General features: G+C 36.5%; 1 protein-coding gene and 1 non-coding gene across 2 annotated transcripts in view; both read right to left on the reverse strand.

Annotated features, from left to right (window-relative positions):
• The window catches only part of PTPRQ (protein tyrosine phosphatase receptor type Q), a 196,893-nt gene that overhangs the window by 68,883 nt on the left and 101,504 nt on the right, over positions 1-26,506 (reverse strand). The window contains exons 26-27 of the mRNA XM_046012882.1: positions 23,299-23,622; positions 3,593-3,714 (exon numbers count right to left, since the gene is read on the reverse strand). Coding sequence (XP_045868838.1) covers positions 3,593-3,714; positions 23,299-23,622 — 446 coding nt within the window. The remainder of the gene's footprint in view (positions 1-3,592; positions 3,715-23,298; positions 23,623-26,506) is intronic.
• Positions 3,099-3,201, reverse strand: LOC123947759. The gene has a single exon (XR_006819801.1). It is a non-coding gene; the product is annotated as a U6 spliceosomal RNA (small nuclear RNA).

A 26,506-nucleotide genomic window follows, 5' to 3' on the forward strand; every position in this document is an offset into this window, starting at 1 on the left:
CTAAATCTACTCTGTCATTGTTATTGTTAATCATTATTTGTTCACTTACCCAGGACTGAAACCTCAGACCTTTTTGATTCATTATTTCCCTTTTACCAATTCCAAGCTTGTTTGCTCATATTTTATTTGATCATCTATTATTATGAAATGTGCCCCATTATTTTTGCAGTATGGTAGTTTTATAGACAATGTCAGCAGTTAGACTTTGATTCTATTTTCTCTCCCTTTCCTACCCCATTTGCTCCCTTCCCCACCTGGCACACTTCAATTCATTCCTCAAGTCCCATAACCAATATAACCTGCTCTGTGAAGTCTCCTATGTATAGTATGCCACTCATAACAGGAACTTTAATTACTTTGCCAGTTTATGGTCCAAAAAAACCACATAGCTCACATTCTATGATTAGCTATTTGTATTCTGGTGTCTCCCACTAGAGTGTGAGCTACTTAAATTCTGCATCCTTATTTTGGTGAACAGAAATGATAAATAGTTGTTATTTTGAAAAAAAAAAAAAAAAAAAAAAAAAACAAAAACCAAAGGGAACAACAAACAAAGGACCACAAAAATGCATGAATTTCTGATAGTATCATCCAGGGTGATACCTGTGCCCATATATCTTTAAGACTGTCAAGTTTTGCTTGAGCCTTTTAGGAAGAGAGTTTTATGACCCTGTGACTAGTATTTGGCAAAGGCTACAGTGTAAGTCTTAAATTCAATGATATTGTTCTTCCCTGGCCTACGAGCCAATGATTTTTCTAACTTTCTTTCTTCCTTTCATTTTTTCCCCTCAAGCAAGCTCTTGTACCTAAGGTGGGGCTTGAACTCCCAACCCTGAGATCAAGAGTTTTCTGCTCTACCAACTAAGCCAACCAGGGGCCCCGCCAATGATTTTTGAAGACAGATAATTATGTATCCATGAAATGAGCTGCAGATAAGCTCTATAAAGACAAGGTCCATATCAGACTTGTTCCAGGTATCCAGCACCTAGGACATTTAAAACTATGATGGCCTAGTTCCAAGAACCCTGGGGGGACTGAGAAGTGCTACAATCTCTTTGAATTCTTGTTATCTTTGACCCAAAAGGTTTGGATGGTCATATACTTCAACTTGGCACATTTTATTTTCTACTTGGTGGTTTTTCCATTCTTCTATCATACCACTGTCTGCTGGCTGTAGTCAGGTCTCAACTATTTGAGAAGCCATCATCTCTGTGCTTCAACTCCCCTTTATGCAAAATGAAGATAATATCTTTACAGCAAAATAATAGATGAGAGGCTACTGTGTAACTGATAGAAAGTAAGCAATTACCATGTTAATCATCCTTCTCTTTCCCTTGCTCATTTTAAATATCTATAAGAATACTAGGAGAGTGAGGTTATAAACCATTTTTTACTTATTTATTTATTTTAAAAGATTTTATTTATTCATTTGACAGACAGAGATCACAAGTAGGCAGAGAAGCAGACAGAGAGAGAGGAGGAAGCAGGCTCCCTGCTGAGCAGAGAGCCTGATGCGGGGCTCAATCCCAGGACTCTGGGATCTTGACCTGAGCCGAAAGCAGAGGCTTTAACCCACTGAGCCACCCAGGTGCCCCTATAAACCACTTAAAAAAAAAATTATTTTCCCTTCCTTTAAATATGATCAAATTTCAAGAGAGAACTGTTTTCATTAATAAGGTGTTTTTGACAGAACAGAACATTCTCATTTTATAATTTGCTTTTAATACATATTCCCAGAGTGCTTGTCATGCATGTTGATTACTTTTGGCTAATTATGAACTAAGTATTCACAAATATGCTCTAAAAAGGAACATAAACAGAAGACTGAGTGGGAGTCCAAATGCAACAATAATCCCTTAAATTTTCTTTTAATCATGACAGGTCTTTTGAGAGAGAAGCATTTCCATTTTAGAAATAACATAAAGACACAATAAAATCATAAACATTAGACAAAAGGTAGGTAGAGAAAGCACTGAAGGGGGACGAAAATACACCATAAATTAATTATCTGACTCAATGCATGAGATGTCACTAGAAGAGAGCAGTCATCAGGCCCAGTAAAACCCAAGCGGGGCCCTCACGAGCTTTTTCCGATCCTAATCCTAGTTTACAATCTGCATTATTTACATTGGTGAGCACCCTGTTTTAGGTGAAAGGCTTGACTCTCACACCTGGGTTTCCTTCTGTCTGGATGGCTCCACCAGTCTGGTGACTTCAGTGGCCTCTTCTTTGAATGTCTGGATTCCCCAGGGTTCAATCCTCAGGTTAGTTTTTACAGAAGAGGTCCTTATGCTACGTGTCCCGTATTTCATCTCATTCCTTCCTATCATTTCAACTACCATCTGAATACCAACACTTCCCAAATTTGCAAATTCAGATCTCCTCTCCTGAGCTCCAGATCTAGATACAATAGAGCTAAGGGAGTATCTTCACCTGGGTCTCCTGGGTATCTCAAACTCAGTGCATCTAGTACTGAATTCATTCCTTTCCTTTACAAATCTCTTTCTCTTCACACTTTTCCAAATTCTGTATCTTGAAGTCATCCTCAATTATTCTTTCACTCACCATCCACTGATTTTTTCCACCAAATCCTGGAGGTATAAATGATTTTCCATTCCCTTCCCTTGATACATTTCCTCTGTCCTTATCTTTTCTTACCCAGTTACTCTTACAGCATCCCGTCCCCTGGTCGGATTTTGCACTAGGACTGCTCTGTCCTCTGCAGTGCAATGAAGCTGATCCTATAAAATAGAAATCTATATCCCAGCACTGCTTTAATTCCTCAATTGATACTCCACTGGGTTTATCATGAAACCCACATTCCATTAACTGTTGTACAGTCTGCCCTCCTAATCTAGCTTCTCTCAGCACTTTTCTTGAATGCTTTGACCAAGGATTCTTGAACTGCTCACTTTTTCTTGAATGAATCTTAATTTTCACACCATTAGTACCATTTCTTCCTCATGGTCTGCTTCAGGTGTTTTTTGCATTAAGCTCTGATGTTACCTTATTTGGGAGCTATTTCCCCTAATGTTTTCTCCCTTCACCTTTTGTATTCTGAGTTTTTTTCACTGTATTTTTATTATTATTATTGTTTTTAAAATATGGAATGTTTCATGAATTTCCGTGTCATCCTTGTCCAGGGGCCATGCTAATCTTCTCTGTGTCATTCCAATTTTAGTATATATGCTGTTGAAGTAGGTACTTTTTCACTGTATTTTAAACAGTGTATTAATATCAATTTAACCACCTGTTTACATACATTATCTAAAACCTGGGGATAAATATGATAATCATGCTTATAATACTTTACTTACATTTATTAGGCCTTATTTACATTCACTGAGCCTCACTCAGGCAATGTTTAAAGTACTTTATGCATTATTTTCTAATTTAGTCTTCACAAGATCTCTGTACCTTGAGTACTACTGTTGATCTTTACTTTATAGATGTGGATACTGAAACACATACAAGTTAAGTAAGTTGTCCAAGGTCTAACAGAGCTAGGATTAAAATCCCAATAGTCTGGTTCCAAATGTGTATTCTTAATCACTCTCTCTACTGTCTTTGCAGAAGGTAAGACACAGCTTACCGATTTGACATCGACCAGATAGAATGTTGGTCCAGTAATGGTAGCAGGTTCACTCCAGCTGATGTTGATGCTAAAAGGGGATGTTGCTATTACATGCACACTTTCAGGAGGACCATCTGGAGCTGTGAAAATAGAAAATCAATTACCCTGGGACACCTAAGTTAGTCTTTGCTGCAATATAAGAATAGAAAAGGCCATGAGAAAAAAATAGTGATAATGAATTAATTATACATTAATTTATAGTTTATAAATGCTAAAGGCATTGGCAAATTGAACGATGTAATTCCTTTCAAAATAATTACTATATATGAGAAACTTCCACATGAGATATTAATGATCATAAATATATGATTTTTAAACTCAAAATAATATTTTGAAATGAAAACATTACTATTGCAAATCTTTTTGAATAAATGCTTTTACTTAAAAATAGATTGCCTAATAATGTTGTTTTAGGAAGACCTGCAGAAACATGTTTGACTACAAAAAAAGTGAAACAGGAACAAGGGAATTATATCTAAAATTGAGTTGCTTTTATTGTTTTTACCGAGGGAGTACCATAGGAAATAAGGTTTACAACTGATATTATCACAAATGTAAATGTTTCCTGAATTCATTATGACTCCACATAAATTCTTTAACTTGTCCTATTTTTATTACTATTTTTTTGTTTTGTTTTGTTTTGTTTTTTTTTATCGAGAGTGCAAAACAAGAATTAATATTTTAAGGAACTGCCTGCTGAAAACCCTTCCGTAAATTTTCCGTTTGTGAAACTGTTAGGAACTAGAAGGGTTTTTAGTACGTTAAGAAGGATTTAGTCACTGTTGATTTGATATACATTGAACTAGGGACACTGTTATTTTTATCTCTGTCCTCCTATGGCACCTAGTCAATTTTAGGGGCATTAAATACTGGGAGATAAGAATTTTCCAGTTTTTCTAATTTTTAAATCCATGTAAGCAAACATTACCGAACAAATATTATCCCACGAATCCTGAGAAGGTATAAAGAAAAAGATTAAAATAGTCTTTTCCTCAAATAATTTATAAGAGCCACAAATTGTACTAACTCAGTCAAACAAAACTTCTGGACCTCAATTTCCTCCTTATATGCATATTTCATAGTGTTTTAAAAGAATCGTGTATTCAAAACGTGTGAAAGTGGCCAGTTAGTCTACTGTTCAGCCCATCATTGTCAATTCATACAATATGTTATAGCAAAAGGCGAAGTTAAGATAAGGACAAATCAGAAACACAAAGAATCGACTGTGAGTGGGCCAAGGGCAGAGCACTGAATACAGAGGCAGCGGGGAGTTTAGGTAAAGTTGCTCAGAGGAGATGGGAATTGAATAAGCTTTGAAAGATGAGAAGGATTTCAATAATCAGAGGAGTCATTTTAGGGGCACTTCTTTGCTAAAAAGATCACAAGCAAAGCCACAAAGACATAAACAGTAGGGCCCACAGACAGAATTTTATCACTGTAGAAGTGTTTTCCTTGGTAATCTTATGTTTATTATTTTATACATTCAAAAATATTTTCGTGGGAAGGAGTCCACACACTTCCTCAGACTGGCAAAGGAATTCATGATGCAAAAAAGATTCAGAATCCCTAAATTCGAGGAATACAGGTATTGCAGACAGCCCCATGTTCATATGGTAAGGAACAGGCCTCAAATGATCTTTTGGACACTAAGGTTATTATGTTAAAGCATTTGAAGCTCATTCTTTTTTTTTTGTTTTTTAATTTTATTTATTTATTTGACAGAGAGTGAGAGACAGTGAGAAAGGGAACATAAGCAGGGGGAATGGCAGAGGGAGAAGCAGGCCCCCCACTCAGCAGGCAGCCCAATGTGGGGCTCCATCCCAGAACCTTGGGATCATGACCTGAGCCGAAGGCAGACACTTAACGACTGAGCCACCCAGGCACCCCGTAGCTCGTTCTTTAAATAATAGAATGCCACTGAAGGTTTTTGAAAAAGGAATTATTTTTCTAATGATTTAGGAAAAAAATTCTAGTAGTTATACAATAGGTAGTTGCTCTGAAGCATTGAGTCCAAGGAGGCTATTTCCAAAAAGCCAAATAAGATATGATGAGATCCTAAACTAGATTAGTGACACTGGGTATAGATAGGAGGAGATGAATCCTAGAGTCATTTAGAAAATTTAAATGAAAAACAAACAAACAAACTTGAGGCTAATTACATGTGGGTAAAAACTGACACAGAGGATGTAGCAAAAGCTAAAAGCTAGTGTTAATACCAGGAGAATGTTGATAGAATTCATACCAACAGTATATTCAGGAGCAGATACTGGTTTTCTAGGGATAAAACTTTGGAAGGAGATAATAATTTTGGATTTGTAGTCATTGAGCCTGAGACACTTCCAAGAATTGAGAATGCCTACCTGATAATTTGAAAGCTAAGCCTAGAACTAGGAAAATAGGGCCAGGATAGAAAAGAATTTTTTAAAAATTTCAGATAATTCCTTACAAATCAAGATAGCATAAATACAGCAAGCATATCTGGTTCAAGTGAGTCACATCCTCTGAAGAGACCCAAAGGATTATTTCAGTACCAGATAGTTAGTTAAAATGTTAACAGCATGGACATTGCTGCTATGAACATTGGAATGCTCGTGGCCCTTCTTTTCACTACATCCATATCTTTGGGGTAAATATCCAGTAGTGCAATTGCTGGGTCATATGGTAGCTCTATTTTTAACTTTTTTGAGGAACCTCCACACTGTTTTCTGAAGTGGCTGCACCAACTTGCCTTCCTACCAATAGTGCAAGAGGGTTCCCCTTTCTCTACAACCTCTCCAACATTTGTTGTTTCTTGCCTTGTCAATTTTTGCCATTCTAACTGATATAAGGTGGTATCTCAATGTGGTTTTGATTTCAATTTCCCTGACGGCTAATGATGATGGTGATGGGTATTAAGGAGAGCACTTACTGCATGGAGCACTGGGTATTATATGCAAACAATGAATCATGGAACACTACAGCAAAAATTAATGTACCATATGGCGACTAACAGAACATAAAAAAGATAAAATGTTAATAGTAGTGACAATTTTTAAACTATGAATATGTTATTGCCACTTAGAGTATGTTTCCATGAGAGATATTATGTGTGGAATTTAGGTACGCAACTTAGCCCATAAAAATGTATTTTAGTAGTAACATTAAAATATTTTAATACAATATTCAGATGTAACAATAGAGGACTCTAACAATTATGTAAAAGGAAATTTCTGTGGGAAAATGCCTTTGAGGTACCAAACGCATCTTTCCTACACATACCATTTCTGACCCTTATGCAACACTCTGTACATTGACTCGGAGATCCAGTCTGTATGGCCCAGGAAGGCATCCAGGAGAGACAGTAGAGAGAGGATGCTTCAGGCTTCAGAGGTCTGATGAGCTGAGAAGCACTAATAATGATGACAGAATTGGATACATGATTTCTTTGGTAGCTAATGTGGAGAGATCATGGAATCCTAGCACTTAAACACACCTGCATATCCTAACATCTTCAGTCTTTACTACTTCCAATTTTATGATCTTAGATTTATGAAGTGTCTCAAATTAAAGCATAATTCATTTAGATAATTACATATAACCAATGAGAGCTATGAGAGATCTGCTACTCGCATAATCAATTGCCTTCGGATGCCCTAACAGAATAATGCACTTCATATTCAAGAGTGGCAATCCTTTTTCCTTTCTAAACTGGATGTTCCTAGGAGACAAACCATAAATGACTCTTAATCTCACAAAACAAACTGGGGGTTGCTGGGGGGAGGTGGGATTGGGAGAGGGGGAGGGGGCTATGGACATTGGGGAGGGTAAGTGCTATCGTGAGTGCTGTGAAGTGTGTAAACCTGGCGATTCACAGACCTGTACCCCTGGGGATAAAAATACATTATATGTTTATTTAAAAAAAAAATTTGGAAGGGGAGGCGAACCATAAGAGACTATGGACTCTGAAAAACAACCTGAGGGTTTTGAAGGGTCAGGGGTGGGAGGTTGGGGGAACAGGTGGTGGGTAATGGGGAGGGCACGTTTTGCATGGAGCACTGGGTGTTGTGCAAAAAGAATGAATACTGTTACGCTGAAAAAATAAATAAAATGGAAAAAAAAATAAAAGAAATGTTATGCCCACCTTAACAAGTAGCAAAATAACAAAGAGCATCCCTGAATCTCTCTATTCAGAATGTTAAATGAAGAGAGGAAGGCTTCAGGACCAGGTACACCATTACTGATCATAACGGCACACTTTCCTCACAGAGAACTCTGCTTTGAAAACTGTAAGATGGTCTGTAGTGGCCTATCTTCGGCTGCCTTTGACTCTATAAATGGGGATGAGCTGCAGTTAAGTGCAAACGTATTAACACATCTTCTAATTAATTAATAAATTTTTTATTATTTAACATTAATTAATCTTTTTGCAAAACCTGCCTTCTAGCTCTGTAAGAACCATTGTGGAAAGGAACAATTTTCTGACAGGCCACAAATTTAAAGTATACCACTTTAAAGAAAATATTTGAGGCTCCCTTTCTCTTTAGTTATACCCAAATGTTCTGTTGGCTTTTAGATGAAATTTATATGTTTATCCAACTAGCAAATATTGACTGAATACCTTCTGTGTACCAGACACTGGGAAGACACAAAGACTACACAAGTGATGGATGTAGTTGTAGACCTATCTATATAGAGTTTCTAGAATGTAACTTCTCTTCTTCACTCAACAACTATTTATTGAACACCTACTACACGATGGGCATTTTTTTTTAAGATTTTTTTTTTGTTTTTTATTTATTCATTTGACAGAGAGAGAGAGATCACAAGTAGGCAGAGAGGCAGGCAGAGAGAGGAGGAAGCAGGCTCCCTGCGGAGCAGAGAGCCCGATGCGGGGCTCGATCCCAGGACCCTGAGATCATGACCTGAGCCGAAGGCAGCAGACGATGGGCATTTTTGAAGTGCTGGTGGTAGAGAAGAAAACCCAAGAGATAACGACCATAGAACCTCTATTTTAGTGGAGGGAGATAAATAATATATAACATAAAAATTTAGGTTAGTTAATACTAATATGTAAGTAAATTACATATGATGTTAGGAAGTGATATGAACCATGACAAAAAAATGAAGCAGGACAGTAAGAATGGGGATGCTGATGAGAATTACTATTTTAAATATGGCAGTCAAGGCATACCTCTATAAGCAGCTGACATTAAAACAAAGATTTGAAGGAGGTAAAGAAGCATGGGAATGTTTGAAGGAAGAGTGTCAAAGACAAGACGCTGGCTAATGCAAAGGCCCTGAGGCAGGATTTTGCCTGGTCAATTTTTAGGAATAACAAGGACTCCAGTGAGGCTGAAGCCAGGTAATAATGAGAGTAAGAGAGGAAATGGGAACCAGTTTGTGTAGGGCCTTTAAGGTCATGTTAGGGTCTTTGTAAGAACTGCTGTCATGGGTAAAAAGACAATGCCATAGTGTATTTTCACTACGGGGCCTAAAGGAGCCTCTATAGATTTTGACACTTGATGTCTAACACATACCAGAAAGATGAGTCAAACTTAATTAGATCCAAAGAGGAAATATTACCTCCAGAATCTAATTCATACACCTCTATAACGTATACCAATTCAATGACTATTGGGACTAACTTTTAAACCAAACTCCTGTCGCAGGCAAGCAAGATGGTACATTACTAACAAATATCACAGACAGTTTCCTGATAATTTTCTGTGACTATGTTGATGGTCACCTGTTTTTAGAAATATTCCCAAGGAAATACGTCTATGTCTCTCCTGCTCTGTAGTTTGGGTCTTTCGGGTCTCAAGTGCGGGCAGATCCAAAATCATTTCCCAAGGGAAACCTTGGCCAATTTTGCAAGTATGTCTGTAGACCAGCTCAGAAAGCAGTATGAACCCGTACTTCCAACTCTTATCTTTCATAGGAAAATGTCAACCCTGCAATCATTCCTTAAATACTAGTAATCAAGCCCTCATCAGGGAGGGTCTGCTACCCCAAGCAGAGTTGAGAGAAAAGCGACATTTAAAGATCATTCATGGCAGACACTAACCAATTGGACTACTAAACATTTTCAGTTCTATACAACAATCAATCATTATTTTAAAAAAGACAAGGTATTTAGCCCCTTGCTGAGCTGTGCTTTAATGCCATTTCTTGAACTTTTCTCAAAGACTTTTTCTTTTTTTCTTTTTTAAGAAGCACTCTAAACAACATTTGCATTTTTAGTGAATCTGATGAAATTGCTTTCTTTATACAATGTTTCCTGTGTTGAATCCTTTGTGAAAATTTCTCTTAGAAAGGTAGTATATCAATCTGTATTCTGAAAAATTAGAATATAATGATATCAGAACCCCTAAATCTGCATTAAAAAAATAAAAGTAAACACACACATTACTAAACTGATATAAGAATATATAATATGCATATAATTGATTCTTACATGTATAAAACAATTAAAGATAATCATTTAATTCACAGATAATTTAAGAGAAATACATAGAATACCAAAATGCTTGTCTATTAGAAAACAATATCCATTCTTTTAATATTGTCCAAACATTATAGTGTACTTTAAAGCATATGATATTTTCAAATTTTTTTTAGGTAATATTCTTTTGGAAATGATCAAAATTCCAAAAATACATAATAAGATATATGAGTATTTTTTTCTCTTTTATTCCAATGTGTAGTAAACTATTACTAAAGTCATATAAAGGAGAATGCAAAATTAAAACTACAAATGCCAATCAGCAAAACCAAGGAAGCTTAAAGCACTAAAGATGTGGGGAGATGAAAATATGCCAGTTTAAAAGCTTAGTAACATATAAGCATCTTTGGAGACTTTGTTTGTCTCCCCATAAACTGTCACACTCTGATTTAGGATTGTTTGTGAAATGAATCTAGTCAGTAATGGGCCAAGATATCACTATACCCTTTCTCTTATAAATCACAGCAATTTACTCAGTAGGAATGATCTATCTTTATTCTCTCATTCCCCATAATCCAATCACTTCCTCTCATAAGCACTTTTCCCCTGGTTTTCACAATAATGCATTTTCTGTAACTAACAACCATCATTTCCTGATTATCATGCTTCTATCCTTGCACAGGAATGTGGGTCTTATGTGGGTCAGGGTCATCTTTCCCATCCATCTGTGTCCCCATGCTAAGTGTGTTAGCTGAAAGGTGAGTCTGGATAGACCATCATTTTGCCTCATACGTATAAGAGCTTTAATGCCCCCAAGTCTATGCCAGTTTGATTAAGAACCAGATATTTTGGTGTGTCTAATACTATACTTTCAAAATAAGCACATTCAAAGACTTATTAGTAACTTTGCCTTCTGCAGATCCCCACACATTTAATGATGAAAAATGTAGAAAATACTGAGTTTTTTAGTACACCACAAAATCCTGATTTTCCTATAAGAATAAACATAAATAAACAAATGATTTGACAACAACTCACAAGACAGAAAATCTTGAGCTCTGCACACATGTTATTTAAATTGCCTGTGTATCTATTTGGATTGAAGTTGAGCTTAAAGTTATTTCAAGGGCCTATCCTTCCGGGTATTTTGGTTTCAGGATTTCGTAGAGTAGACTACCACATTCCTAGCTACTATCATCACTGCGTGAGGGACTCCATTCTTTCTTAGCTTATACAAGTATTAGCCCCTAGGACTGTGAGTTGGCTTTGATTCAGCACACCTGGAAGAATTAGATTTTTTTTTTAAGATTTTATTTATTTATTTGAGAGAGAAACAGTGAGAGAGAGCATGAGAGGGGAGAAAGTCAGAGGGAGAAGATTCTCCAAGGAGCAGGGAGCCTGATGTGGGACTCGATCCCAGGACTCTGGGATCATGACCTGAGCTGAAGGCAGTCACTTAACAAACTGAGCCACCCAGGTGCCCCTGGAAGAATTAGCTTTAAGTTTTACTTGTCTCTCAGGCCTAGAGGAAATCTAATTGGTTGGGTGGTTTGAGTAGATTCCTTGAATTTTCAATAATTCAGCTTATCAAGCAACCTGAAGAAGTTCAGCAATTAGATTGACTACATGCATCAGGTCAAGAGCATCCCAGGATACATGGTATCGGTTACAGCACTGCACTAATCAGCTATCCTTCCCTGAGGCTCAATATTTCCCTAAAGCCCTAAAGGCAGTGGTCTCACTGCCTAGTATAGGACAATATAATTGGTGTATAAAATATTTCCTATCATTCTACAGGACCTTAATTTTGTTTTATAGTTAGATTTTCTAACAGCAAGATGGCATCACAAAGGCAAATACCATAAGCCCAAGAATGTGTTTAATCAGACTGTTTGATGAGTACTGAGAATGATTCATGGATGCTTATAGTATTAGACCTCACTGAATGACCATTTTCTGTGATGTGTAATGAGTAATTTTTTGAGTCATTTCAGTCTGGCTTACATTGAAAAAAATTCAAAATACAAAAATACAAAAAACTCTCATTTCCAACACTAACCATGCCGGTAAGAATAAAAATATTCTAATATTAGTACTATTGCTTTTAGGATCAGGTAATACATCTTTTTCTAGAATACCATCACGTTTATAAAATAAATTCCTGTGACAGTGGTTCTCAAAACGCGAACTCCACACAAGCAGTATCAATATTACCTGGGAAGTTGTTAGAAAAGCAAATTCTGAAGTCGCACCCCAGATCTAACTGAATCAGAAGCCTGGGAAGGAATTAAATTACTGCCCCTGTGAGGGCTAGGGAAGCAGTGGAGGAGGGCTTGGGAGCTGGTGGTTATAAACAGGGAAATGTGCATCCAGCCGATACACACTCCACGGACTGGTCTCCTCCTACCTTCCATTTATTTTAATTCTGGATAAATTACAGCAAGGTTTCTCCCTACTGTCACTCCCTCCCATTCCCAAAGTTCCCACAGTAATAATAGGCCCTTGTGTGCCCTAAGAACACAGAAACTCTGCGAGGGAACCACCTGGAATAATACAGATAGGGCTATCAGCATATCAGATGAGGCCATCACCACAATAGAGTATTGGGACCAAGATAAATGTCCCTATTTCATCCTTCCAGTCATTATATGTGGGTAAGATAACTATCAGGTGTATCAGCAAAGAGAAAAGAAACTGAAGTGTAGTTTTGAATAAAAGTCCCATCCAAACTATTTGGGAATGGAAATGGTGGGATTACATACTAGAAGCTTGTCTAATATCTCCAGGTCTGTTTTAGTCCCAGTTGTCGAAGTTAGTAGTGATTAGTAGTGATTATCCTTAAAATTTCTTTTAATAGTTTGGTTCTTCGTGCTTTTGCTGTAAAAGACATTGCATTTGTTCAAGCCAATGGGATTTCAAAGCATTTTTATTTATATTCTGGAAAACTTTCTTAAGGTTTGGCAAAAGCTTTTTTTGACACTAAATATTGAATTGGATGCTTTAGCAAATAGTTTAATTTTAAATACTTACTAGTATTTCCTTTAAGTTACTTTTTAACAGGATAGCTTCTCTTTGTAATCCCACTTAGTACCTCTCTGCTTCTTTTTTTTAAAGATTTTATTTATCTGAGAGAGCAAGAGTGACTGAGGGAGAGAGAGGGAGAGAGAGAGAAGGAGCAGGGGGAGGGGCAAAAGCAGAGGGAGAAGCAGACTCTCCACTGAGGAGGGAGCCCTATGAGGGACTTGATCCTAGGACCCTGGGATCATGGCCTGAGCTGAAGGCAGATGCCTAACTGACTGAGCCACCCAGGTGTCCCTCTCTGCTTCTTTTTTGTGGTACTTTCATATCACCAGGAGGCTTTGCCCGAGTCCTATTTCAGATCTAAGATCACAGACTCTACCCTAGAAATAAATGAGGTTCATGAATGAATCAACGTGTGTAAAGTTCTTAGAACAGAACCAGCATATAACACTTGATAAGCTTGGCTATTGTCATTATTTTTAACAACCCAGCAAAGGGCTCTTAGTTCAGCTGTTGGGTCCAACCCAAAAGTGCCCCAAACTACCAGGTATAGCAATTATATGGTCTTTTCAGATTTGAGAGTTTTCCATAATCAAATCAGAATTCTCCCCACTTCCTTAGTAATGCAGAAGAAAAAGGAGCTGCAAGTAACAAAGAATCAAGCCATTAACATCACACTTCTTTTTGAAACAAGAAAAAAAAAATCTCAGAAGAGTCCAAATAAACTCAATTCACTATGAGATTTGAAGTTTGAGATGAAAAGTGAGAGAATTCATTTATCATTGAAAGATAAAATACAGGTAGCTACACTTAGGGGAAAGATTTTTTTTTCTCATTTTTCCCCCTATGATAACCAGTCCTTCTTAATATTAATGATTTAAAAAAAATTTATGATCTTTATAACATCCTTTGATTTTTAATGATTTTGCTGAAAAACATGCTCTATGTGCTTATGCAATAGAATTTAAATTTTTTTTATTTAAACTCTGATAAGTTGTTTAATAATCTGACAAAAGCTCTTCTGAGTTAAATATATAGTTGACTGCTCTATTAAATTCCTCAATTTTATGGGCTTACTATTTTGTTTTAAATTGTGATTTCACCCAAATATCTTTTCTTTGTAATCATATTTAGCAGCCCAAATTTAGACATTGTTCTCTCTTGTTTTCTTCATGGACTATCAATCTATTATGATCCCACTTTGCTATACAAATACGGTAAGCTAATTCTCTCAGTTAATCATATAGATACTGTTAATGCTTTGAAATAGGCATGCACCATTTTTCTTTATTGTTTGAAATATTTCTCAATTTATCACGTGCATAATTCTTTCCTAAGTGCAGAATTCATGCTTCCTATGCTAATGATAAGGAAAAATAAAAACAATATCAGCAATATAAAATAGACTGGCTCCACGAAATAAAAGAAGCTAAACATGTTCAACATGGACAATAACTGGGAGACTTTTAATTTTGGCTATAACTATGTAAGTATTTGAAAGGCAAATTATAGAAAAAAATGAAGAAAAGAATTAGTATGAATTATTTTGTAATGGAGAATTTTGGCATTGATATATTTCTACATTAAGTCAAATGCCTTCCACGAGTCCTAATGCCATATCATTTAATCTTAGATACTAAGTAGGCATGGAGGGTAGAAACATACAAAAGACATGATCACCTAGTTATCTCTGCTTTTTTTTAAAAGATTATTTATTTGAGGGGGGAGAGAGTACACGAGTGGGAGGGGGAGAAGAAGAGACTTAAGCAGACTCCATGCAACTTGTGGAGCCCAGTGTGGGGCTTGACCTCAAGACCCTGAAATCATGACCTGAGCTGAAACCTCTTAGTTTCTGATGCTTAGCTGACAGCACCACCTAGACACCCCTATTCATCTCTGCTTTTAAGGAGCTCATAGTTCCACAAAAGAGGGAGAGAAAAGCAATTATGAAGCAAAATATTTGGTATTTGAGAAACAATTTTCAAGATGTGGGAGTGGAGAGAGGAACTCATAGAAGGGTTTGCAAAAGAGATGGTGATATATATATCACCGTATATGTATATATGATATACATATATATATACAGATATGTATATATCATATACATATATATATATGGTGTGATATATAAAGAAAAGGAAGCTGCTCTCAAAAAACAAAAAACAAAACAAAACAAAACAAAAATAAGACCCACAGAAAGGACAGTGAGAAAGAATAGCAAAGATTCTGGAGCCCAAAAGAGAAAGACCAAGGGAAATGTAAGCAAAATCACAGATGACCTACCTTATACAACACAGTAAAAACTATGATTTTTATGCCACAGGAAAATAGAAAATTTAAGGATTTTAAGCAGGGCAGTAACATGGTCAGACAGGTGTATTCAAAAGTGAGTTCAGGTGGAAGATGGAGAAAATGGGACTGGAAAGATCACTTGGCTATCTTTTGTAATAATGCAGGAAATTAATTTTAAGAGTTTGGATTTAGAGATGTTTAACAGAGGAAAATAAAGAAGTTCACAAAGTACTTAGAAGGTAACTTCAATGAGACTCAGGTATGGACTTGGGGTCAGGGATGGAAGGCGGCTAGAAATAAAACAATTCTAGGGTGGCTGGCATGAACAATTAAGTGAACAATAGTACAGTGCACTGAGACAGTGAACACACAGGCAGGCAAGGTTTGCAGTGGGGCGGGGGGTGGGGTGGGCAGTGGTAATATGTATGGGGTCTGACATGTCTGTGGAAACCTAAGCAGTCATGCTAGTAACCTCAACCTACAGCCTAGAAGAGAGATGTCCTCTTGAACTACACATTTGGGAGTCTCAGGCAACTGACTGAGAAGGCTTCAACAGCATCTAACGAATTTCACAGAAGTACAACCATCACGTCTAGAATAAATTATATTCATTTCCTCTAGTGGCAGCAGGTTAGAGCCATTCTAAAAATTCATTGCCACCAAATGGGTTTCTTTATGTCTTGGATTATATTTTCCTATTTATTTATGGCTAACATCTCTTCTTATCTTTATATAATTGCTTCTTTATAGAAGGGATAACATCTACCTTTGTTAGATAGCAATTATCACAGTATAAGTGCATTACACCATTTAAAATAAATTAAGGAAAATAACTGAATACATAGTAACTCAGTAAACACTTCTTATTTTTAAAAGTTGTTAAGGCATATTTTGCCCCTTATTTAGTTTTTTTTTTTTTCTTTTTAGATCATAAAGTTGCATTCCTTGGAAGCCTCTTTGATGAGGCATGTTTTGTTGAATTTTTTTTTTTAACCTAACAGATGTTTGGGTAGTTAAAATTCCTCATGAGTATGGTATCCTGTGGTTTTCACAACCTAAGTGTTACCCCAGGAATTTTCCTTTCTTGCTGTCTTCCAGTCCTGGTGGTCTATAGGAGATGCACATTATGAGAGTCTCATTTCATTCCATACTAATTTCACACCCACACTCTTTTAAAGTTGTACGTTTCCTCAGCATTATAAGCACTTATTGTGCACCATGGAGATATTTAACAGCTTTCCATTCTACATTCCTCCTCCACACACAACTCAAATGGCTTTTGAGTATAAGGACACTCAGAAAAAAAGAGATGAGTAAAATAATCTGCAAGACTTTAATGTCTCAAGTTAAATATTTCTGCCATTTGTAATTTTTGTGATTATGTTTGTATCTATACACACTCAGCATGAAGTAGAGAGTTATGGCTATTATACAGATGACTTAAGGAGAAAAGCAATTTGGCTTCAATTATCTAGATCAGAGTATGTGGGAGAAAGAAATGTTAGCTTGAGTTGGCTGAATATTGTTCCCTTTCTTCACTCTAGTTTACAGTAGTAGATTCAAATGCAGAAAGTACCTCAATTTAATTCTTAGTTCGCATTCTAACTTTGCTCCCTGAATCTTCATTTGGGTACTCCTCCTTATGAGCTCAGAGAGAGAGAGAGAATACTACATATTTTCTTATTCTACAAGCCATTTCAGAATGTTTTACAATATTTATTATTCAGACTGGGTGGTCTTTTAGAGTTATTCAATTTTTGAATTTTGAATTCAGAATTTTGAAAAAGTTGATATCAAACTAGCCATCAATTTCTAGCTCCTTATTTAGAATCTCCAGGCTTTGATATGAGGGTCCATTACTAAATGCTTCTGTGCAACTCCATGCCATTATAAATGCACACATATGAAATAGTGATTTGTATTAATTTATATTGTCGTTTAGTCTTTCCTATCATTGAGAGAAACTGTTCGTTTTCATCATTTTATCTTCTTACATGGGATTATGAAACAACATAACACTTTTTTGAATAATGACTATACAAAATATTAATTTTCTTCATTCGGATTACTTTTTATGTTTGTAAAAGGTCTTTAATACTTTTCATCTTTAAATATTCAGAATAAATACTACATATTTTTTATCTTAAAAGCATTACTGCTTAACAAGATTTTTGTTGCTGGACTATTTTATTTTATTCTTTTTTTTAAAGATTTTATTTACTTATTTGAGAGAGAAAGTGAGAGAGCACATGAGCAGGGACAGAGGAGGGAGAAGCAGACTCCTCGCTCTGCAGGGAGCCGATGTGGGACTCAATCTCTGGACCCCAGGATCATGACCTGAGCTGAAGGCAGACACTTAACTGACTGAGCCACCTAATTTATTTTATTCTTATATGATATGTTAGTTCTCTGTATATATTATCTGGCAATAATATGTATCGTGTCTTTTTGTCTTTCGTATCAAGTACAATCTCAGATGATCTCTCCTGGGCTTAATATAATAAATAAAACTTTTCTCTTGCTGTACAATTATGAAATTCAGACATATATGTATGCATATATGTGTATATATATATATATATATGCAAATACAGAATTCAGAAAAAATGTCTTTTCCATTCTGAGACAAAAAGGGGTAACCAACTCATTCTCGTTCTCATAGTTATACATGATTCCCACACATATACTCAGATGAAAAGCTAGTAAGTCTACAAATGCCAAGAAAAATCATATGTCTGTTGTCACAAATTCTGAAATATATAAACCTTTTACTTTTCTCTCCAAATCACAGTGGCAGGAAGGCACTTTCCATGTATCCTCTGGAACTAAAATAGGAAAAATTTTTTATTCTACTGATAAATAACAGAGTAGAAAATCAGCTCTCAAGCAGAAAGAAAAAGAGGAAGGGAAAAGGATTAGTATAGACAACCTACTTATATATTGATAAACAGCTTCATACACAAGTATTCTCTGATGGCAAATTCAAATTGTGGCAATGAGATTAGATCCAGGGAGAAGAATAGTACCAGATAAAAGACAAACTAGTGCTTTTTAGACAGGCACTCTGTGAATTAGTCATCAAGTAAAGACCTGGAAACTGGGGTAAAGAAAAGCCAAGCCAAGATAACTTTCTCCATTGCATCAAGAACTGGCCAACCAACAAACCACCAATGACAAAGGGAGTCATCCTGCTAAAACCAGGAAAGTAATACTTAAAAAAAAAAAAAAAAAAGCTCATGCTGATTGTGAAAAGTTTGCAATACTCTACCATTATTCCTTTAGACCAAAATGAGCAAAACAGTGAAGTAGGAAATTGAAAATGACCAAATTCTAGTCAGTTGATCACAGATCTAAAATGGGATGTTAAGGAGGAGGAGAGACTAGGGTAGAAGCAATGACATTCAAATGGAAAAATTCCCAAATTTTCAAATTAAGAATGTGAGAGTCCTTAAAAACTTAGCTTTGCAGTTTCATTTAGCAGATTCTGAGTTAATCATTTTAATTATCATTTTATGCTAATTGAACATCTATCATTATGTCTAGAGTACTTGAAGAGATGATGCATCCAGAAAATCCACTTGCTGGCTCACTGTAGGAGGTAAAAGCAGGTACCATCCAAGTGAGATGATGGTAAGGAATAGGATGGGAAACCTCAGTGTCAGGGTGCGAATCCTCAGCGTCTGAATCCTCAGACCCTCAGTGCAGACAGAAGGTCTATTTTAATTAAAGTCTCCAAAGTAGCTGTCCACAGGCCAGATCGGGGCTACAGATGTATTTAGTTTGAACTATTAAACGATTTTTTTTCTCTTTTTTATTTTTTTAATTTATTTTTTCAGCGTAACAGTGTTCATTGTTTTTGCACAACACCCAGTGCTCCATGCAAAACGTGCCCTCCCTATTACCCACCACCTGTTCCCCCAACCTCCCACCCCTGACCCTTCAAAACCCTCAGGTTGTTTTTCAGAGTCCATAGTCTCTTATGGTTCGCCTCACACCCCTGGGGATAAAAATACATTATATGTTTATTAAATGATTTTTTAAAAAGATTTTATTTATTTATTTGACAGAGAGAGAGATCACAAGTAGGCAGAGAGAGAGGAGGAAGCAGGCTCCCTACTGAGCAGAGAGCCAGAAGTGGGGCTTGATCCCAGGACCCTGAGATCATGATCTGAGTCAAAGGCAGAGGCTTTAACCCACTGAGCCACCCAGGTGCCCCTTAAATGATTTTAAATTAAAAAAAAAAAAAAGTCACAAGCAAGAAACTGTTTTCACATTTAAAAAAAAAATCTAAATTTCCTGTTTCTCTGAAAACATCAGAAGTCCTAATAGCATGATCTATTGGACAGTAATAAGCCTTTAGATAGCACATTCTCTGTTAATTTGTCAGTTTCCACCACCCCCAATTGCCTTACCTCAGCCTGCTTCATTCATTACAGAACCCCTTTAGGTAACTTCCAGTTGCCTCGGGACCTTAAAGTTTATTCATTCAGTCAATGTCCCATTTTTTTTTTTTAAGATTTTATTTTTTATTTGAGAGAGAGAGAGAATAGGAGGTGCACACGCATGTGTGCATGAGCAGGGGGAGGGGCAAAGGGAGAAGCACACTCCCCATCGAGCAAGGAGCCCAACTAGGGGCTCAATCTGAGGACCCTGGGATAGTGACCTGAGCCGAAGGCAGACACTTAACTCACTGAGCCACCCAGGTGCCCCAGTCAGTGTCACACTTTTTAGTCAAATCTTCATTTGTGATTTTCCCATGCTGATGCAACTAAAGTCCCGAGTTTTTCCTACATTCTTATCTCTAAGCATGTATTTCTGTTTTCTAGTTAATTGTATTAGAAGAGTTACTTCTTCTCAAATCCAACAGATTCAAAATAACCATGGTTACTGACTAAACCCAATCCAAATATGATTTTTCCATTTTTTTTTTCTTTTCTGTGTTATGGCACTATCATCCTCAGTATCATCTGAACTAGAAAATAGTTCATTCTTCCCTACCCACTTTAGGTTACTCAATCAAATTTCACTCACTTAGGAAATATTAATAGAGCACCTACTCTTACCAGACACCATTCTTTAGGCAATAAGAGATAGCAATGGTCAAGACAGATTCTAAAAACAAACAAAAATAAAAAGCTATTACATATTTATAAATGCTCATTTAGATGACATGATATTCTAGAAAAAGACTGCAAAGCTACTTTAGATTGGGTGGTCAGGGAAATCCATTCTGAGTAGGAATCATTTAAACAGAGGTATACATTATGAGAAGCTGCCCTTGCAGAGCTAGAAGTGAAAGAACATTCCAGTCAAAAGGAACAGGGGGTGCAAAGGCCCAAGTTCTGGGAGTTTAGTGTGTTCAAGAACAGAAAAAAATGTCTTGTGTGAATGATGAGTAATGGCTCAGGGGAAAAGTAGTTACGGATGAGGTTAGAGTGTTAGGTAAGGGCCAGGTCATGTGAATCATGTTAAGAGATTTGAGTTTCGGATGCCTGGGTAGCTCAGTCGGTTAAGCATCTGCCTTCAGCTCAGGTCAGGATCCCAACGTTCTGGGATTGAGTCCCTCATCGGGCTTCTTGCTCAGCTGGGAGACTGCTTCTCCTTCTGCCTGCCTCTCCACTTGCTCGTGCTCTCTCTCTCTCTCTTTGACAAATAAATAAAATCTTAAAAAAAAGAAATTTGAATTTTATTCTAAAGCAATGGAAATCCATTGGATGGCTTTAAACAAAGAAGTGATAGCATCTGATTTAGGTTTAAAAAGATCAGCCTAGAAGCTCTGGAGGTCAGTTAGGTTCATGCAGTGGTAACAGTAATGAAGGATAGGACTAGTATGATAGCAATGCAAAGGGAGGGATGTATTTAGATGGTACAGTTGAAATAAATCATTGGCAGAGTTAAGTAGGAAAAGAACACTGACTAGATTTTCATTTTCTGCAAGCAGATGAATAATGGCACATTTTACTGAGATAGGCAATGTTAGAAGAGGAGAGGTTAGGTGTTTAGACCACATTAAATTTTGAAAGGTGTATTTGACACACACGTGCAACAGAGTCAAAAGACATCAGTTGATCAGGTAAATATACTGATTTGGGATCAGTATATTTTATTCTGTATATATAATCAGTATATTATATTCTAGGGATGAATCAGAGCTAGAAATAGATATTTGAGAATAATTACCGTATCAGTAAACTTTAAAGTCGTAGGCAGATAAAGTCGCATCAAAGTAAGAACTCCTGGGGGTTGTATGTTGATACAAAAAAGGGTTAAATACAGATATCTGGGCACCCCAACACTTAGATTTTAAAAAGGAATGAGCAAAGGAGACTGAGAAAGAGCTACCAGGGAGACAGGAGAAAAGCAAGAAGGACAGATATCACAGAAATCTAGAGTCAAAGTGCTACAAGGAGGAGAGGCTGGATAATTGTGTTGAAAGCTGAGTTGTTTGGACTCTATCTCAGATGTTGAATTGCATTAACAAATATGGACTGGAAATTTACTCTGCAAAAATTATGCTATACTCTCCTGGGAATACATTTAGTAACCTAAAAAATAAGGCCTCTAGATCAAAGTTTATTTCTCTATTTATAAAGGCCTATAACAGCATCTATTTATTACCGAAAATGTCTCTGTATGTGTGTGTTTACTCAACTTATAGGTACCAAAAATTTTTAGGAAAATGAGATTTGGATTTGAAAGGAATCACCTAGTAACAGTCTTAATCAAGACAGAAGAATGGTAACAAAAGGTGCCTATTTGGATGGTTTATACAGGAGGGTATTGCAATAGGTGACCTGGGCAACTTGAAATTTGCTCAGGATGGCTTGGGGTGGAAATGGCATTTCAGAAAGTGCAGCTCTGGCTTGCAGCATTTGATCTGCAATTTATTTAGATTTCATGGAAGCCATTATAATTCTATGTAGATACTGCTTAGTATAAATAATAGAAATGTATTTACTTACTTATGGTTAATCATTTTATCTAACCAAGTAGGGTAACCAGTTAGTTTTAAAATATAAAACTAAAGTTATAACAGCATTTTTATGTACACTTTGAATAATTTCTATGGAGAAGCATTAAAAGGCTCTTTCCTGAATACGAAAGTCCTGAAAGATGGATAAATGACAGAAAATTTTTTAAGAAATTGTTTTATGTTTCTTCTCTGTGCTTTTTCCCTTCTTCACATCTCCAGCTAGGAGTGGAACCCCCGGTATTTGTTTGCCTCCGAATTTTATATAGGTATAGCACAAGCTGAGAAGCTGCTTGCCAGGAGATCTGTTTTAGCAGGTGTGTGTGTGTGAGTATCCCTAAAGTCGCCAAAAAGGTTATAAAGTATAGCTTAAAAGGTGCAGAGCATCTAGATATGAAGGGGAAAATGTAGGCATGGACAAAGGGGGCTCAGTGGCAATCAGTATAGCCTAGTAATATACTCCAAGAGAGGCCCATAATGCTTTATTGCAAGAGAACAGTATGACTCTGAAAGTCTGAGAAAAGCCTTTAATAATGTTTGAAATTGAATTTTCCATTGGGATTCAATTAAATTAAAAACAAATGTTATTACATGTATTAGTTTATAGACTAATTCAGTAATTTTCATGTCCAGTGATTGTATTAAGTAAAAATCATTAATTCAACGGATATCAGTGTATGTATTTATTCCTTCATAAATATGTATATATTTATTTCCTTTGCATGGAAGCCATTATAATTCCATGTAGATAGTGTTCAGGATAAGTCATAGAAATTTATTTAGCTAATTATGAGTAATGATGCTGTCTAAACAAGTAGAGTAGCTAGTTAGTTTTAAGACATAAACCTAAAGTTGCAAGAACAATCATTAACTATACTTTGAGTGATTTTTGCAGAAAAGCTTTCAAAGAGCTTTTTCTTGAAAGCAGAAGTATAAACACATACAGAAGACAATACTTACGACCAGGAAGGGTTTGTGTAGATATCCAGCTGGAAGCATTGCCATAGCCGGCATTGGTGCTGGCAGCCACTTGGAATCGGTACCATCTAAATTTCTTTAATCCATACACTGTCTCTTCAGTTAAGTCAGCTTCATAAAGGTATTGAATTTTTTGATACTCAACACATTCTTCAGAATCCCATTCTATGCATTTCTGAGCCCGCAGCTGAGTGATGATCTTGTAATTTTGGAAGTAGCCAAGAATACTGTCAGGTCTCACCCACGTTAATGTTGCACTAGTTGACTGAACATTAGAAAAAGCAATATTTGTGGGAACACTAGGAACTAAAAGTTAAAGGAGAAAAATTGAAAAGAGTTAGAACTACCAAAAACTGTTAAACAGAAGGAAAACTGGATTCAAAAATATGTCCTTATTATGCATCTAGTGGCAATCCCTTATTACAACTACCCTTATATCAGCAGTACCACATTTACTGAGCAGAACCTTAAGGCGATGCTTCAGAGACCACTGATCTAAAAGGTAGAGGACAAAACAACTGTGATTTGATTAATTCCAAGTTTTGTTCCCAAACTGACTCATAAGAATCTCGTATAAACTTACTTTGGCTTCATATATAAACATTAGCACAAAATAAAATTGTATGCTCATTTAACCTTATGTACTTCCCCGGGTATGGTCTGAGTTTTAATATTCAGTTCCCAAGAAAGACATACTTACATTTAAATGTTGGATAGACACAAATTCATCTTATATATAGTAAAGATTGATTATATAATAATTCTAAATAAACAATGCTATTAGCTGAATTAGCAATTTACTAATTAGTTGATTTTTTTTTTAAGATTTTATTTATTTATTTGACAGAGATCACAAGTAGGCAGAGAGGCAGACAGAGAGAGAGGGAGGAAGCAGGCTCCCCGCTAAGCAGAGAGCCGGATGCAGGGCTTGATCCCAGGACCCTGGGATCATGACCTGAGCCGAAGGCAGAGGCTTAACCCATTGAGCCACCCAGGTGCCCCATTATTAGTTGATTTTTATTTTATCTTGCATATACTTACATTTGATAAAACCAATATAAATAAATAAATAAATAAATTCAACAAAACCCTTTCTAGAACATCATTCAGTACACTGATATTAATACACAAAGAAATCTGCATATCACCTATAATCACAAGGTCCTACTTGGTGTCACTTATTAGATTTCATATTGACCACCAGTTTGCTATTTGTATACCATCTGTGAGGTTCTGAGCCTGGTGTGAAGGATTCAAGATATAAAAGGCTTATGTCTTATTTTTAAGAAACTACAATTTATTGAACAAGTAATACAAGCATGTTATGGTTAGGAATATGAAAGAACAATGAAATAAGGGACGTAAGCACTTTCCTCAACCTTGTCTTTCCCTGCTTGTGTGAAAAGGCTTTTGCTTAGAAGACTAAGGTAGAATGGTAACAATGACTTGTATGAAAATGACATAATTTATAAAAATTATATGATAATAGTCACACTTAAAAATTAGAAAATAAATGAGAGAAAACTCATTCATTCCTAAATGTATCATATTAATTCAGGATTCAGTAAATGTCTAATGAGCACCTAATTTGTGCCAAGTGCTACGGTAGGTGCTGGGTATACTATGAATAAACGGGACAGAAGTCCCTGACCTTTTGTAATTTACATTTGGTGTATTTACATACAATAAAAGTATAAGTGACTATTGTATGTAGTATTTGAGATGATTAGTGTTTGGGGAGAGAAATAAGGAAAGGAAGAAGAGAAAGATGATCTAGGGATACTGAAATGTTTAACTGAGTATTCAGAGAAGGCCTCACTGATTAGAAGACATGAAGTTCCTGATGAAAGTGGGGGAACCAACCTTGGGAATATCTGTAAAAACAGCATTCCTGGCAGGGAAAAAATGCATGATTATAAGCTCTAAGATAGAACCATCCTTGGTATATTTGAAGAATAATTAGGAGGCCAGTGTAGCTAATAAGAGTTGAGGTCCGAGAAAAAATAATGAAGGCTAGATTGTATACAACATTCTTGTTTTTTTTTTTTTTTTTAAGATTTTACTTCTTTATTTGACAGAGAGAAAGAGAGAGAGAGCACGCATGCACAAGCAGGGGGAGTGGGAGAGGGAGAAGGGAGTCCGATGCAGGACTCATCCCAAGACACTGGGATCATGACCTGAGCTGAAGGCTTCGATGGTAAACCAACGAAGCCACCCAGGCACCCTGCAGGACTTTCTTTTGAGCAGAGGAATGACAGGCTCTAACATGTTTTCACACAATCGCTCCAACTACTGTGCTGATCATAGAGTGAAGAGATGTAAGGGTACAAACAGGGAGAGCAATTAGTAGGCCATTGCAATGTCAACACTACAGATCATGATGGCCTGATGGGGATCACAGCAGCAGAAATGAAAGGAAGAATTCAGACTCTAAACATATTTTGAAGAGGAGCTGACAGGATTTGCTGATGTGTGACATGTAGGGTATAAGGGAAGGGGAGAGAAGAGGACACCTCTAAAGCCTTTGGATTGAGCAAACAGAAGGATGAAGTCATTATTAACCAAGATGACATGGAAGGAGTAAACACTGGGGAGAGATTAAGATTGTATTTTGAGGGACGCCTGGGTGGCTCAGTGGGTTAAGCCTCTGCCTTTGGCTCAGGTCATGATCCCAGGATCCTGGGATCGAGCCCTGCATCGAGCCCCACATTGGGCTCTCTGCTCAGCAGGGAGCCCGCTTTGCTTCCTCTCTCTGCCTGCCTCTCTGCCTACTTGTGATCTCTGTCTGTCAAATAAATAAATAAAATCTTAAAAAAAAAAAAAATTATTTTGAGCATGTTAACTTTGAAATGACTACCAGATACCCAGAAAGAGATGTCATATAGATGGGCACATGAGTCTGGAGTTCTATATAAAGGTCTAGACTTGAGTTAAAAATTTTAATTTCCTCTTAAATTTTTGCTGAATTATATATAGACCTATTGCTTATATATTTTCCTAAATCTGAAAGAGGAGAGAAATTCTAATGCAATGGAAAACAAGAAGCGGGTAACTTAAAGCCATATGGTCAGATTCAATTATTCTATTTTTTTTTTTTAGAGATTTTATTTATTTATTTGAGAGAGAGACAGATCACAAGTAGCAGAGAGTCAGGCAGAGAGAGAGGGGGAAGCAGGCTCCCCGCTGAGCA

Source organism: Meles meles, chromosome 7 (assembly GCF_922984935.1).
Source record: "Meles meles chromosome 7, mMelMel3.1 paternal haplotype, whole genome shotgun sequence".
Lineage (NCBI taxonomy): Eukaryota > Metazoa > Chordata > Mammalia > Carnivora > Mustelidae > Meles > Meles meles.